Here is a 15,815-nt window from a genome sequence, read left to right on the forward strand (position 1 = left end):
TCTGCACATGTTTGGTTACACTCTTTCAGAAATGATTCCCAGCCCACCAGATAGCGTCAGAGGGGTCAGTGTCGACCCCCCAGAGTCTGGTGCCACCCTCTCCTGCACTACCCGATTAGGAAGAAGGATGTCACACAGCAGAACTGTGAGCCCATTTCCTGCCCACTCACACAGACTTTCTGCAGCTCATATGTTCATCCCCATGCTCTGGTACTTTCCTCCTTTTCTTCTCTTCCACGTATACAGAGCAAAGCTTTTTCTGGAAAAAAAAAAATCTTTGGAGATAGAAGACATCTCAAATAGGCTCAGAGAACGCGTAAACGTGTATGTGCTTGAACCCCGTCCCCCAACACACACACAGCTGAGCACAGACCAACTTCATGTCTGGAGTCTGTTTTGGGGAGGATAACTCCTCTGCCACAGTACCTTGTGTTTTTCTAAGCAGGCTTTCAGCGCATCAGCCATTAACATGGTAATAATAATTAGGATAACCACAGGAGAGAAGACTGCCTCTGCTCTGGAAATCCTTGCTGGAAAAGTGACATGACTGCCCAGGGTTACATTCAACGGGGTTGGCTTTGACCTCCTCCATCTCCTGCCAGAGAGAGGCTTAAGGAATATCATACAAATCCAGAGGAGAGTCTGCCTAAAGAAGGTAGAAAATAAAGGTTTCCTAGTTGGCAGGGGCCTTAAAAAGTCACCAAGACACTTACGACCTGGTACTTGACTCTCTTCTCCGACCCCCGACATCCTGACTGAGTAGCCAGCTGCACCCTGTTTGAACGCTCTGATGGTGGGGAGTTCTGGACTTCCGGAGGCAGCCAGTCCCTTCTCCGGACAAGTCTGACCAGGAGAAAGGCCTACTCAAGCTCGAAGTGAGGCGTGTTTCTCTGAATCTTCTACTCAGTACCGCTACCCTTGCCCTGTTTAGATCACTCGTGATGAAGCCAATCTCTTTCACAAATATCCCCTCTTTCAAAACTACTCTAGACCACTCACATTTTCTCTTTCGTGGGCTAAGAACTGCTCATTCTTTCAGTCACTCCTTGTGATGAACCAACCAACTGGTCGGTATTGGGTTGATTCCTTCCAGTCTCGCCTTAGCCATGTCTGATTTGACCAATGCAGGGTCCAGGGGACCAGCACCTCCCGCACTGCAGACCCGGCACCTCAGTTAGTAGAGACTCGGATGACGCTAGTGCATCGTGCCTACCTTTCCTTCCGTCCATCCCCAATTCATTTGAATCATCACAACAGAAACAAACGACAACAAAAATCATCACCATCAATCAGCCATAGTTTTCTTCTCGAGTTCTTAGCCCGTGGTTCTACGGGAGCCCCCCGCAACCTCTAAAAGCCCAGGAAATGACCCCTGATCTACACAACAGCCTCCTTTTCCAGGCTGCCTCTCGTCCTAGCATGCTGTCACCGCTGCTGAGATAGCGGACGATTGATCTGAGAAATCAAGTTGGATTGCTGTCCCAAATCCACATTCGGTTCTCCTTGTGTCTGTCTGATTGATTTCACTCTGTGCGACACAGCTTGTCGCTATGAATTTTCATGCTAGTCAGAAGCCGCCAGCGCGCCCAAGAACCAGGAGAAGATGGTCCCGCACCCCTCCCCAGCCCTCCCCACATCCCCAGCCTCTGTGTTTCATTTCCTTCTTGTTTTCGTCCTTAGACAGACTGGACAAAGGTTCTTTTGCAGACCACAGACCTGCATGCGAGGGGTTCTGGCTACCGGTTTTCCCGCCCGGGTCCCCGGGGCCCCGGCTCGTGGTGACATTTCCTACCACTGTTGTGCTAGGTGTCACCTGTTTAGCGGCTCCTCTCAGCTGAAGGCGAGTGGCCGCAGGTGCCATGCGGACACTGATTGCGTGTGACAGCCCTAGACGCCAGCTGCCTGCATGAAGCCTGCCCGGTCGCCACATTTCGTGTGGGGAGGACGCTGCCGATGGCGTGGCCGATACAGAGACGAGAAACTAGGGGACCGTAAAGCTAAGATAGGTCCTACTAAGTGGCATTCCGAGCCCTATGGCTTTGAAATAATTGGTTAGGATAGAATAAACACAAAGGGTGGGGGAGCCTTGTTTTCTTACACTGATGCCCTGCGGACTGTACATCTGACTGGCTGCGAGTCCGTCACTGTATCCTCCTGTCTGGCTGATAACATGGCGAAGGGTATCCACCTAAACAGATGAACAACAGAGAGGAAATTAGTCAGGGGGATGCAGGAAAAGGGAGGCAGAGCATCACAACGCGGCCTACAGTGCGGGCGGCCAAACGTCCACAGTCCTCGCGGAGGCATCCTTCCTGGGAGGGCTCCGCTCGGAGGAGGCCGGCCTCTCTCTACCTGCCAAATCCGTTTTCCTTTCTGAGTTCAGTCAGCAAGACGGTAAAATGGTCAAAGAAACCTGGGATTCCCGCCACTGAACCTAAATCCGTTTTCCTTTCTGAGTTCAGTCAGCAAGACGGTAAAATGGTCAAAGAAACCTGGGATTCCCGCCACTGAACCTAACTCCCAGCGCTGCAGGAGACGGCGGGGCGGGGTGGCGGGGGCGGTGAGAGAGGGCAGGGTGAAGGAGGTGCCCCTGGCGTACAGGCCCCCCGACATAGCTTCTCCTTCGCTGCTACCCTGCTCTGCCCAGAGGGGGCTCGGCAGCCACCTCACCGAGAGCGGTGCGGCCTAACACCTCCGCTCCGCTGGCCTGACCACGGCTCCCCACACTCGCCCCTAGGCAGTGTTTCTGGAATCGCTGGCCAGCCGGTCGCCTCCTGTGCCACATGCAGGGTGGGAGAGCGGGCTACCGTGGCTGAGAGGCTCCCCTAGCCATCCTGCCCCCAGCAGTCCACTCCACCCTCTCACGGCAGGCTCTGTGCCGAGGCAGGAGGGCGGCCTCCCGAGGTGCAGTGAAGGCAGGCCGTTCGCTAATGGACACCGAGGGTTTACGCCACACGACCTGGTGTTCGCTTCCCAACGTGGGCTCTGACTCACGACCAGAAACCCAAGTCCCCTGACCTCGAGGATGATTGAGAAGATGAGCTTGGTCAACCCGGCTGGGTGGGTGTTTTTAAAGCTTGAAACAAAAACAGGAGACACGAAGGCATTTGCCTAGTCACCAGTCACCTCCTTATTTGGCAAATATTGAGTGAGGGAGACCCACAAACAAGAGGGAGGCCTGCAACGTGACACAACGGACTGAACTCCTCCTCCCTTTCCCTTCAGCCAAGAAAGAATATGCTGGTTCCACGTGCCTGATGGGCCTTGGTCCCCTCACCCCGTGCTTGCTCTCCTGCCTTCCCAGTGTGGCTGACAAGCCAGAGCCAAATGCATTCACAAAGTGTGGACGAGATTCCCCACGACCACGGTTGTCTTTGTTTTGGTTTGGTTTGGTTGTTGGCAAGATTTTGTTTCTACGTTTCTCTCTTTCTCTCTCTCTCTCTCTCTCATTTCTCTCTCCCTCTCTCTCTCTCTCTGTCTCTCTCTGTCTCTCACCCTCTCCCTCGCTCTCTCTTCCTCTCTCTCTGGACAGAACTGGCAAGTGCCAAGACTACCGAGGGCTCTTGGGCTCCAATGCATTCACCTGGTGGCACATTGGCTGGGTCCCTACCTGTGACTGCACGTTGGCTCCAACCTGGGCCCCTTGGTAAGAGTCCCCATTGAGTGACTGCACGCCCATGAACAAATCTCCAGAGTTTGACATGTTAAAAGAACTGGAAGAACCTGGAAAGGAAAGAGTGAGGCACCTGAATCACAGAAAGGAAAAGGCTCAACCCCTGCAACTAACAGCCAAGAGGAAGAAATGACATGCAAAGCAACCCCCCAAATAAATACCAAAATAAAAATAACATCAACAGAGTCTGGTTAGTAGCATGAAGAACAGAGCAAGCAATAAAGGGTGCATATCGTTCATGTTATGTGAAGCCACATGTCACTGCAAGTTGCCAATAGGACTGTGTCCCCTTAACAACTTCAAGCTGAAAAAGGGAGTATTTCTTCTCATTTGTTCTTCTCAACTTAGTCTATTTGAATTGGAAATGGTCTCCAGGACCTCTTTCATGCCCATAAAATTCTAGGGGTTGCCAGGGGACCACAAGCTGAAGAATCTGGGCTAGCCAATGGTATTTCTGCCACCATGATGGAGCACATGAGCTGTCCGGCTAGTTTCCAAATATGCCCCCACCAACCCATCTGCCCTCACATGGTAAGCAGCCCTGGTGGGGGGGTCGGGGGGGAGTGCATGAAGGCAATGGCCCACAATAGGGCTGGGCCTGGGATGGGAGTCCATTGACATTCCCGATTTCTAAAAAGAAGGTCAAGTTCCTTGCTGGGTGGCAAGCAGCCTGAGAGAGCCTTGAGGACCGCCAGGAGATGTGAGAATGGTCACTTCTTCCCTTGCCACCTGCTATCATGGAGGAACATGAAACAGAATAATGGGCCAGGAGTTCTGAAGCATGCATGAAATATGAAGTCCTAATAATAACGCTCAGGACAATCATAAAAATGGGCCTCAGGAAGAGCAGTCAACCCTCGGCTTTCATCTCCCAGAAAATTAGTCTTCTCCCAGATAGCCTCCAGGCAGCACCCGGGTGGCACTGTGGTACACTCAGCCCACCCTCGGCCTAAACACAAGGGCGTGGTGAAGCTTTCTATTATTCTGAAGTCATCGTGCAGCTCAGCGCATTAGGAAAGAAAGCTCAACGTGCAAGGTTTGGTTAAAACATGACGTTAGCCTAGAAAAGGAGAGACCTCAGGGACCCAGGTCAGTTCCACTCTATTCCCAACTGTCTTGCTCAAATTGCACTCTTGTCCTAACATTCTGGCAGCCATCATCCGTGTGGGATGGCCCAGCAATGATGCCCCAGCTCTGGTACTTTCTGAATCTCCCAAGACGGGGACCTGCGCTCTCCTAGAGGGCTGTCTCCTGGAGCTCAAGAGAAGGCTTTTTCTGTGCCATAGAAGAGTCACTTAACTAGCAATGAATTCTGAACCCTGCCATTCTGCTGCATGTTGAACTGCTCCGAGTATATCTTCACACTTCCAAGGGGAGACCCACTTAGAAGACCCACTTAGGTCCACTTGGGGAGACCCTCAAGGTAGGAAACATTTCCATTTTTCTTTGTTTGGGGGATGTCCATCCACACCCAAGAACCAGCTAGCTCCTGTGCTACATAAACTGATCCCCCACTCTCTCTTGTCATGGGAAGAAGGGAATACTTTCTCTGGGGGGCAGGAAAGGGCGACCTGAGCACCATTCAGGGAACTACAACGTCCCCATAGCTCTGCAACATGTCCCGTCTCATTGGGCTCACCTTTCTCTGTTTAGCTTATTCTGCAAGGATGTAGACGACTGGGGGTCTTGAGCAAAAGAGGCCCAAGGTCTGACCAGGCAGGGCAGCTTGCCCTGGAAATTTCTTCCAGTAATGTGGTGCCAATCTCCCCAGCATGCAGGGGAAGCAGCGCATGGCACAGATCACGGATTCCCAGGTTGAGAGACATAATTCCCAGGCCTGCGTGTCCTACCTACATCCCTCTCAAGCCTTTCTTTTAATCAGAGGTAACCTCCATAATAAGAGCCATTTTATCATCGTTGTGGCAACACATGCTCACATTTAGATGGCATCAGAACCAAGGACGGTCAGCTCTGAGGCCCCAAATTGTGACTGTTTACGTAATATCAGAATTCCGCCCCCCCGCCAGAGAGTGTTCAGTTTGATGCCCAGATACTTTCTTTCTCACCCAATCAAATGCCATGCAATAAACCCACACTCCTTATGCCTCGCTGATGGTTTACTGGAAATCAGCACACAGACTGAGGAATTGGGAGAGACCCCCAGAAGGGCTGCGCTGGTGCCAAGGAACATGGCATCCGTGGACCCATGAGGGTATGGAATGTGCCATTTACAAGATACACACTGCAATTGACACAGATGATTTAAGAAATATATGTGCATAGATAAATTGTAAATATGTCTGGCTGCCTAATGTACAGAGAGATAAATATGCGCATATCAATGGCCTTCATGTACAAATGCATTTGAATCAGAGCAGTAATTGCAGGAATAGTGCGGGTGCTCTTGCCTCTGCGGTTCTGGCATTTTGTTGTCCCTGTATAGCCATGTACTACACAACCATGGCCTCTGACTCTCTGATAAGTATCTCGAGGCAGGGATGGCTCTGAGAGAAGAGGCCACGTGCCACCAACGCAAGAAAGCAGACAGAAGCCCACACAAAACTCGAAATAAGGAGGAGAAGACATGTCCTTCATCTGGCACTGGATGTCAGAAAAAAAAACAAAACAAAAAAACTCAACACAGAACGGACCACTCCCGGAGAAGGACATACTTCCTCGCCCAAGAGTGAACAGGCCGTCCAGGAGGTGCTGCGGATGCTCAAGGAACTAATACAGAAGCACCTGCATTGCTGAGAAGGTCCATCAAGAACCTCACCTGCAGGCACCTGTAAAGTAATCAGCAATTACCAGAAGCACACTCTAAGATGTGCTCGCCCTTTAAAAGGTTCTGAGCTTGAGTGGGAAGGGAGGCAAGTGGCTCGTTTAAGCTGTCATCCAGACATCGGGGGCAGGTACAGAGCTACATCCGCACTCCACTGGACAGACAAGAACTAATGGATCACCTATGGATTCTAATGCACTGGCTCAGGCAAATATAAAGATGTGGAGATGTGTTAACATCCATTTTCCTAAGATCATTTCCTAAAGACTGCATTTCTACTTTAAAGAGTCTCTAGGAGACTTAAATGTGCTCAAGAAAAAAATCGAATAATCATAATTTTAAAAATTCTTATGAATTATGATTCATAACTGATGTTATTATGATTTTTAATCATAATTTAAAAAAAAACCTAGAGTACTAATGATAAAATCTAAACTTAGAACAAGCTTTCTACATTGGCATAACTGATGCTCTGGGCTAAAAATCTGCTTGCTTGTGGAGGAATGTTTTCTGTACTGTAGGATGGTCAGCTACATCCCTGGCCTCCATGCACCGATGCCAGTGGCACCTGCCTCCTGAAACTCTGACAACCATAGGTCTGCAAACAGCCCCGATGTCCCCTGAGGTACAAGTTCACACTGTGGAGAACTAGTGATGGACAATAAGAGGGGATTTACTTTTTCTTACTGAGGAACTCGAAGTGTTTAAAAGCATTGACTCGTTATTCCTCATAGCACTTTTAATGAAGCAGATATATGACAAGTGTGGCCCCAATTTTGCAGTTTTGAAATCAAGAGCTCCAGAGACATTAGGTGGCAGTAGGTCAGATTGGACGCTCAAACTCCAAAACTCCAAAAATCATTGTTCCAAACTCCAAACTCCAAAAATCATTGTTACTTTCTACTCAGGACAAAGCACAAGAGACAAAGGCCATCTGGTTCAACAGGAAAGCCCTTTGAGAAGGTGCACATGGCAAAGTTCTAGAGTTCCAATTCCGGCAGGCTGTGTTTTCATTTTCTACTTAGAAATTAAGGGAAGAAAGAACACAGCAGAAAACATCAAAGGGATAAATTCTTTCACCTTGGTTTAAAAAGAAAAAAATTCTAAGAGTTCCCATGGATTTACTGTCAGCCAACCTCCCCGGATGTGTTACCTCCTCTCTAACTGTGGGTATTATATACACAAACTTCTCCTAGGAAGCCAGAGTCTAGGAGTTTTAATATGATCATCTTCCCCCAATCCAGAAAACACACCAAACCTTCTATTAGGGGGTGTAACAAATACATACAAGGGCTTGCCACTAACTAAATAGTGCCAGAGAAAGGACTTCCATGGCTGAGCCTGCCGGTGTCCTTGACACACACAGAGCCAGGAAAAGAATTCAAATTGGGGGAGGAAGTCCTTAGGCTCAATAAGCCTGGGATTACTTAGCTAATCACAGAATCTAATAAAATATCAATGCTGACGCCATGCCACGGCAAACATTTGTAATGCATAAGCCAGTTTCTTTCTTCTCGGATGCTAAATGTTCTCCAGAAGATAAGGTGACCTTCCAGAAGGGGCTCCATTTTTTCTGAGATCTCATTCTTGCCTTTATAATCTCATCAAAAATAGAAATGAGAATGTGTCCCTCTAGGTGAGTGCAGACTTATGGATCCAAGGTTATAACTATTGCTTCGAATGGTCCCCATTCTTGCTTTTTGTTTTCTTGGAAACTTAATTTTCTTGCCTTCCTTCTATTCTTCCTGTTTGTTCTCTCCATTCTGCACAACTCTGCTGGTGTCAAATATGAAGCATGCCAAGTATCTCTACATGCTTGCTCTTCCCCCCACGGGTCCTCGCCCAAAGTGATTTTAATGAATTATGCTTAAGGACACAAGAGATCAGCCATGTATCACCGAACAGGAATATTCAGAAGTGACCTAAATAAAGACACTGAGGTATTGCTGGTCCACACAAAAACTTCTAGAGGGAAGAAGATTTACTTGCAAAGTATCCTCTTTGCAGTAGAAATGAGTATGTATATTTAGTAAAGCTTCTGGGGGGTGGGGAACCACAACAACAACCCTGTTCCAATATTAAGGATATAAAAGCTCCCAGGTTCCAGAACTCTAGACTTCAAACTCAGCCCACATATATTTCACTTATTAACCTTTTATTTAAAACTTGTACCTATTTCAATGATCACCTACCCTTCGGAATTATCAAGGAGCTAGTATGCAACTTCATAGGCACCCTATGTGAAAAGTCTGACCACTTTCAAGTTCTTGGTTTATCTGTGCAGTGATCTGGGCTCTGTTAAGGGCAAAGGAAAATACACAAAAGCCCGTGTCTAACTTTTCCTGTTAAAACGTTGATGAATAAAAATCCCGTGCTATTGCACATATACAATAGTATTTTCTTTTGTCTCTACTGTAAGAAAAAAAAAAACAAAAAACAAAAAAACACTACAAAGGGGTTCCTCTGCATATTATTTCCAACCACCCAGGCACAACTGGAAGGCTTAGCTCAAATTTTCCATAATAATTTACTCTGTGCTTAGAATAGTCACATAAGTTTAAGCTACCAGAAAAATTCTTTAGAAAACTGTAATCATTGACTGACATTCCAAGAGAGCCAACATAATTCTTAAACACAGAGCGGGGGTTTAAAATGCTTACTTTTCTCTTTTTAAGTGCTTTAGAAAAGAATAAAAAGTTAGGGCTTTAGTAATGAAAGGAGTCCACAGGGCCCTTCTAGGGACTAGTCATAAATCATGCCCAACCATCTGCAATGCAGATATTATCAGGGACAGGAAAAAGTCATTTTGATATCTGTTTTGCATTATGATAACCTTTGCAGGAGTGGTGAGTGTGTTTTTGCTAATGTTGACAGGACTGTACTTCTTTCAGAGACAAGTGCATATGTCTGCCTAGCAGTGTGATTCAACTAGCATTGGCCGAAGTCTGAAATGCTTAATAGTTGACCACATGGGGTAGAAGGAAACTCTTGGGTTAGTGAATCTCTTAGCCTTGATCCTCTGTCAATCATGCCATGATGGGGAGAGAAGGAAATCCACACGCACAAAAGGTAAGGTAAATATGCTCGAAAGGTAAATATGCTCCTTAGAGTTACCCGACCTGGTGTGCTGGGAAAAGTACAACTAGACTGCATTCTACATTGTCTTACCATGTCCATGCCTATAAAGCCCCGGCCACTCTTCATGTAAGATTCCAATTAAACAAAAGAAGGCCAGTGATGGTTCTCCCAGTGGAGAACCTTATAACAATTTAGGGCATCTAGATGCTCACAGAAGACATTAGTGTGTGGAGCCTTACAGGTCTCCAGGAACAGCCCACCATACGGTATAAAGAGAATTTGTTTTAGTGAAAAAACAAGCCTTGGGCTCGAACACACTTCCCAGAAATGTTAGAAATTAGATTTTTCATCACATTATGGTCAAACACATTTGAATTTGTGACCCTTCAAGTTGGAGACAATCTTCTGAGATATACAACCCACTGCCAAAATCAGTGTAGCTGGTTCATAATGGGGGGCAAATATCACATGATCTGAGACCAAAAGTATTTAAAAAGGAAGTAGGTCTGGTTTTCTCTTACAAAAAAACCCAAAAAAGTACCAACATGCCTTCCACAGCATAAACACTAAGGTTATATTTTATGGATCATTGACTACGTTTTTTTTTTCACGTGTGGAAATTCACAACTGGTGGTATGAGGCAAACCCCAAAATATCTTACGTTAGCCTAAACTCTGAAGTTAGTGATATAATGCACGTTCACTAAAATAAAACCAGGGGCGTAGCACACGACTAATATTTAAACCGGAAAACTGGAATCTGAATACTTTGAATTAATGACTGGCAGTTTTCTTTGTAGTTTATGTAAAGAAACCAACAAATCAAAATAGTAAAGAATAACAACTATAAACAGTGTACAGCAGTAACCCCAGTCTGGCTTTGCAGACCAGAGCATTATAATGAGGAATACTCTTGCTGAGAATGTATGCTAGTAGGTCACCCAAACAGTATGTGATGGGAACAGCAAAGTAGACAAGGATAAAAACTTTATATGAGCCAGACTAAATGCTACAGCTCCCAAGGGATTATGTCCAAGTATTAGATCTAGCTCATTGTCATCTTTGAAAGGAGAATGTGAAGGTCTTCTCATCAAAACCAACCAATTTAGGCCTGTCCAACTTGGACAGACATATTATCGCAAACCTCCAGGCAAGCCCATCTTATAAACAGTAAAACACACTGCTCCTTGGAAATGAAAGGAAAAACCCAAAGTGGCATCAACAACAAAAAGGACAAATACGTAAGTTAACCAACTGGAAACCTAAAGAGTGAAAGAAAACCCCAATGTAAGAAAAGCAAGTATAAAAATGGAGCACGATCCCCCCAAATCAAAGAAAAAACTAACCAGCTGAGTTAGGAGTCGAGGGTGAGTTAGCTTGGCTTCCATGGGCTGACACATTGGTAGCAGTGACAGCCGTTTTGGCAGCATAAATATTGGCTTCCTCTTGAAATTTACCTATGTTCTTCTTGTACCGGATTCGCTTATTTCCAAACCAGTTTGATACCTAGAGCAGTTTAAGAGAAGAGGAGAAAGTTAACATTCCGTCCTATGCAAACATCTCAGGGGAAAAGGGGGCATCAAGAGAGGGTTGCAGGCAGGCTGCACCCCACCCCCCAATCCTATTCTGATTTCGAAACATCAATGAAAACATCCGAAGGAAGAGCACCGAGAGGGGCCATTGCATACAAGGAGAGTCTCCTGCTTAACACAGCACCATAGAGCAAAACCACTGCCGCAAAAACTTCCTACGGAGGAGCTGCTCATTTGGACTCGGACAGTTAGTTTAGGGTAAGCATTTTAAACTTGCTTACTCTTAAGAACATGACACCAAAATAAACAGCATTTCAGGGGAAATGTTACATATCAGTGCTAACACTGAGCAATCAAGAGGCACAGACTTTCAAACATCCATACAAATCTGTATCAACATATAGGTGTTCACACTGAAGGATTAATTTTAAATATTCAGAATTTATGTAAGCTAACACGGACTAGATTCTTAACTGCATGTACTATATAGACCTTAGGATCAGTATAATCCAATCCGATAGATTTCACCAAGTTATTTTGTGCAAAGCTTGGTGTTATCTACTCAAGGAAAAGCTGAGCCATACCACAGATTATTCCTTTGAATTCCAGGCTTTAAATGTTAAAGCCAATACGCAAAATAAACCTAATTTACTTTCATTTGTTAATTTATTTCCTTCATGTGGTTCACAGCAGCTGTCCTGGCTTGCTTCTGTGTCCCCGTTCCCTTTTTACCAAGACCTCTGCCAGACACAAGAGGAGATGTAGTGAAATTCAGGTTTTACCCTTATAGTTCCTGCCTTATGAGGAACGTTTTATACCCCATATTCCAGATGTGATTTCAAACATTTTAAAATACTGTGTGTTTTTTTTTAAATAAAATTACAAAATAACCTATGGATTTGGTGAGGGAAGAGGAAGTTGATAACACATGTACCACATAGTTTATATTTACCCAAACAGTGGTAGATAAAGGAAATTTTTGAAAAACTACGGTTACCTTGTAAATACATTAGCAAAATTTAAAAATCTTATAAGGTAAGCCCTCCTATGCCTGTGTGGCTTATGCTACGGGAGAAATGCCAAGCTTTTGTTATCAAAACCAAACCATACCATTGCAGTATTAGTAAATGAGAGGAAAAAAAATTCAATGAGAAATTGCTTTATTTACTGTAAATGCTGCAGTGCCTACAGAGAGTTATGCTAGGAGAGGAAGGGCACTCTGGGGCCATTTTAGGACCACAGTATATCTAATATCATTCCAAAACTCATGCTTTCCTTGATGTAACTTTCACTACTGATATGAGGGAGAGGAAAAGAGGCAATGAGATTTTTCTAAGGTAACTGATGAGTTGGAAGAAAAGGGAAAAGATGAAGATAGTTTGGGGGGGCTTTTGAGGAAGAAAAGAAATGCCTGAGGTCTAGTTAAATAAGCTACATGAGAAGAGGAGATGGAACGTGTTGTGGGAGTGACTCCCCCCTCAATGAGAAGAACAGAGTGGTGAACAAGGTGCTTAGTCGGTTCAGGCATTTCCTACAGTATCGGATGCCCTGAGCCATGTATGTAATCAGTGCTTTCATTAATGAACTTGCCGTTCACAGCTGTAGAGCATCTACTATGTGCCAGACACTAGAGACACATAGAGGACAGACAAAGACAGGTAATACAGAAAAAATAATCGGTTCTCTTGGGAGAGTTTAATCACATCCCAAACATCTTAAGTTCGAAGAGTCTGGGCAGAGCCATGGCAAAGTCCAGCAGGAAGGAAAATACACGAGCTCGCTGTGCCAGGAGAATCTCATCTGAATATACTCAAATAAAGGTATACTTGCAGCTATAAGCAGAGAAGAGATCTCTCCGAGAAAGTGTGTAGAACAATACTTTTCTAGACTGAGTGTGCACAGAGAGCTTGTTAAAACAGATCCCATCCACCCTCCCTTAATTCTGACTCAGGAGTTGGGCTGAGACCTAAGAATTTACACTTCCAGCCAGCTCCCAGGAGTTGCTGATGCTGCCTTCTGTAGACCACACTCCAAGCAGCATGAGTATAGAGAAGGGCAGTCTAGGGATCAGAGGAGAGGATGGTCTTTGGTGTATCAGCACATTTTTGTTCTGGAACATGGAAGGAATCAACAGTAAGTAGATTTCGAAAGAATCTGTGGCTTAAAGAAAATTGGGTAAGAATTATGGGAGAGGCTTGAAGAGATGAGGACTAAAGAAAAAACAAATGGTATTTCTAGGTTAAGTAGAGACAGTAGATCCTTTAAGAAGACCAAGCAAAAATAGCCCAAGAGGAAGAAGGAAACTCCACAGAGAACAGTATCAAGGAAGCTAAGGGAGGAGAATTTCAAGAGGGAGGGGTAATTTCTTTAAAGATTTATTTATTTGTCTTGAAAGAGAGAGAGTGGACACATGAGTTGGGGAACGGGTAAAGGGAGAGAATTTTTCATGCCGACTCCTTGCTGAGTGCAGAGCCCAACGTGGGGCTCAATCTCAGGATCCTGTGATCATGACTTGAGCCAAAACCAAGAGTCAGATGCTAAATTGACCGAGCCACCCAGGTGCCCCAAGATGGAGGGTGTCAAAAAAAATGACAAAAACAAGAAAGAAAGAAAGAAAGAAAGAAAGAAAGAAAGAAAGAAAGAGCCCCAAAAGGGCTTTTAAAAAAAAGTCTAAAAACAAAAAAATTAAAAATAAATAAATAAATAAATAAAAAAAGTCTAAAATCTGCAGTCCTTAGATTTGAGAACTAAAAGGAGATTTAATAAATCATGTGGTCCAACACACCATGATTGGCAGATGGGGCAATTAAGACCCAAAAAGAGGGAGTTCCCTAAAATCTCACAGTTGACTCTTGACAAAAACATGCTCCAAGACGAATGCTCTTGTTATAGCACCATATCATACTGTCTCCCATTGGGACTTGTTTGGCAACAGCGAGGCAGCTTCATTGTTGTTGGGAGGGAGGAATGTGATGGGAAAGGAAGATGGCATGGCCTTAGGATGGGTGAAGCAAAGGGAAAAGTGATATAAATGTAAATATCCACCTTAATGGACAAATTATGTGCACTTTGAGTTTCCATAATAATGGAGGTGAAAGTTGCCGGAATGGGCCAGGAGTCCAGCTTTGATTGAGATAGAATACGGACTAGCTCCTGGGAGATGTTCCTTCTACCTTCAACAGGGATTTAGAATTCCTAATCCCAGAATTAGATTTCAAAGAGTCTAGTGATTTAATTCTACTTTAGAAGCAGAAGATTCCATGTATCAAATTCACTGATGGTCAGTTAGGGATATGGTCCATGCCTGGAACCATTCCTCACACATGCAGCAGATATCAAAAAGCATCAATTCCCTTTTCTTGTGGACAAGGGATCTAAAGTTGGACAAGAATGGTTAGAAGACCTAGACAAAACCAGGTCACGTGAGTTTGACCACTCATGCTCTGCTTTCCTAGGGTTAAGACTAGAACAACCTTCCCCTGGGTCAAAGCACCTAAGGAGGGTCTGAGTTGAAAGGAGCTGGTGTTTCCAAGGCTGCTGCAAATTCCCCAAAGCTTGTCGGGGAGGCCCTGGCAATCTCTTCATTGTGCGTACACTGTGTGGAGCTCTATATTCTGACTGGACCTAATTCAGCTTAGTTAAACACAGGTTGACGGGATCAGCACCCAGCACGGAGTAACAGAAGCCAAGAGTCAACTCAAGGAAGTACAAATGCTCGCTTCATACAAAGCAGCATCTATTCTGGTTGGAAAATGTTAAGTGAAGCTTTCCCACTAGAGTAGCCTTCTTTCCTTCATTCCCCCAACTCCCTTTCTGGAAATGCCAGTAGATTTGGTTCTCCTGCATGTGACAGAAATCAGGGGGACTTTCTCTGGTAGCTTTCAGAACTATGGTTACTGCTCTCAACTAGAGACCAGTGGTGATATTTGAAGTTTGGAAGAAATAATAGTTTTAGGTGGATTTTTTGGGTAGACAAATACACTTAAACATACGTACTGCCTACTTTTTTTTCTTCATACTAACATTGAAGACTTCAGGTCCATAAAAATGTGTTATCATGTGTCTTTCCATGTCAACAGGCACCTGTTAGGGTTATTGCTTTTTGGGAAAAGGTGGCACTCAGTGACATTTTGTGCAACCATCCCATTGCAATCATAGTGACACGTTAAAATCCCCACACTTCATCAGTTACAGAGCGAGCACATCAAGAGAAGACATCTGAGTCCCTTTCATTTACAAGTTCCATTCACTGACTACTTCCTAGGTTGGGCAAAAGATGGGCTAAGGAATGGATCGTGCTTGAGAAAACAGTATAAAGAATGCGGAGAGCTTTCCAAGTGCCTGCAAGAACCTTGACCTTCTCCTAGTCCGTTGGTCCCTCTCAAGATTGTCCAGGTACCCAACTGGAAACTCTCCAGTTGAAACATCTCATGTGTTTACCTTGCCGTGTTAGGTTAGGGCTTAAGCAAATGGAGCCTACAGGCCATTACGAAAGCCCAGTAAGGCAATATCTCCGAGCCCCCGCCTTGTGGCTCCCTCAGAGCCACGTGACAGACAGGCTGAGACTTTTCAGGGCTCCTTACCTGGGACACTGTGATGCCACACTTCTTGGCTAACTCCTCTTTGGCTTCCTCACTGGGGTAAGGGTTGCTGAGATGGGAATAGAAATATTCATTCAGGATTTCTGTCGCTTGCTTGTTGAAATTTCGTCTCTTCCGCCTTCGTAAAGAGAAAGGAAAGAACAACAACAA

General features: G+C 45.2%; 1 protein-coding gene across 8 annotated transcripts in view; it reads right to left on the bottom strand.

Moving 5' to 3' along the window:
• Positions 1-15,815, bottom strand: part of PBX1 (PBX homeobox 1) — a 324,444-nt gene that overhangs the window by 61,467 nt on the left and 247,162 nt on the right. For 6 of the 8 annotated variants that reach the window (XM_038586229.1, XM_038586228.1, XM_038586233.1 and 3 more), the window contains 4 exons: positions 15,648-15,783; positions 10,879-11,038; positions 3,611-3,723; positions 2,099-2,188 (listed from right to left, as the gene is read on the bottom strand). In XM_038586229.1, the coding sequence (XP_038442157.1) occupies positions 2,099-2,188; positions 3,611-3,723; positions 10,879-11,038; positions 15,648-15,783 (499 nt within the window). The remainder of the gene's footprint in view (positions 1-2,098; positions 2,189-3,610; positions 3,724-10,878; positions 11,039-15,647; positions 15,784-15,815) is intronic. The other 2 variants (XM_038586235.1, XM_038586234.1) reach the window with 1 other exon arrangement.

The sequence above is a fragment of the Canis lupus genome, chromosome 38 (assembly GCF_011100685.1).
Source record: "Canis lupus familiaris isolate Mischka breed German Shepherd chromosome 38, alternate assembly UU_Cfam_GSD_1.0, whole genome shotgun sequence".
In the NCBI taxonomy this organism is placed as follows: domain Eukaryota; kingdom Metazoa; phylum Chordata; class Mammalia; order Carnivora; family Canidae; genus Canis; species Canis lupus.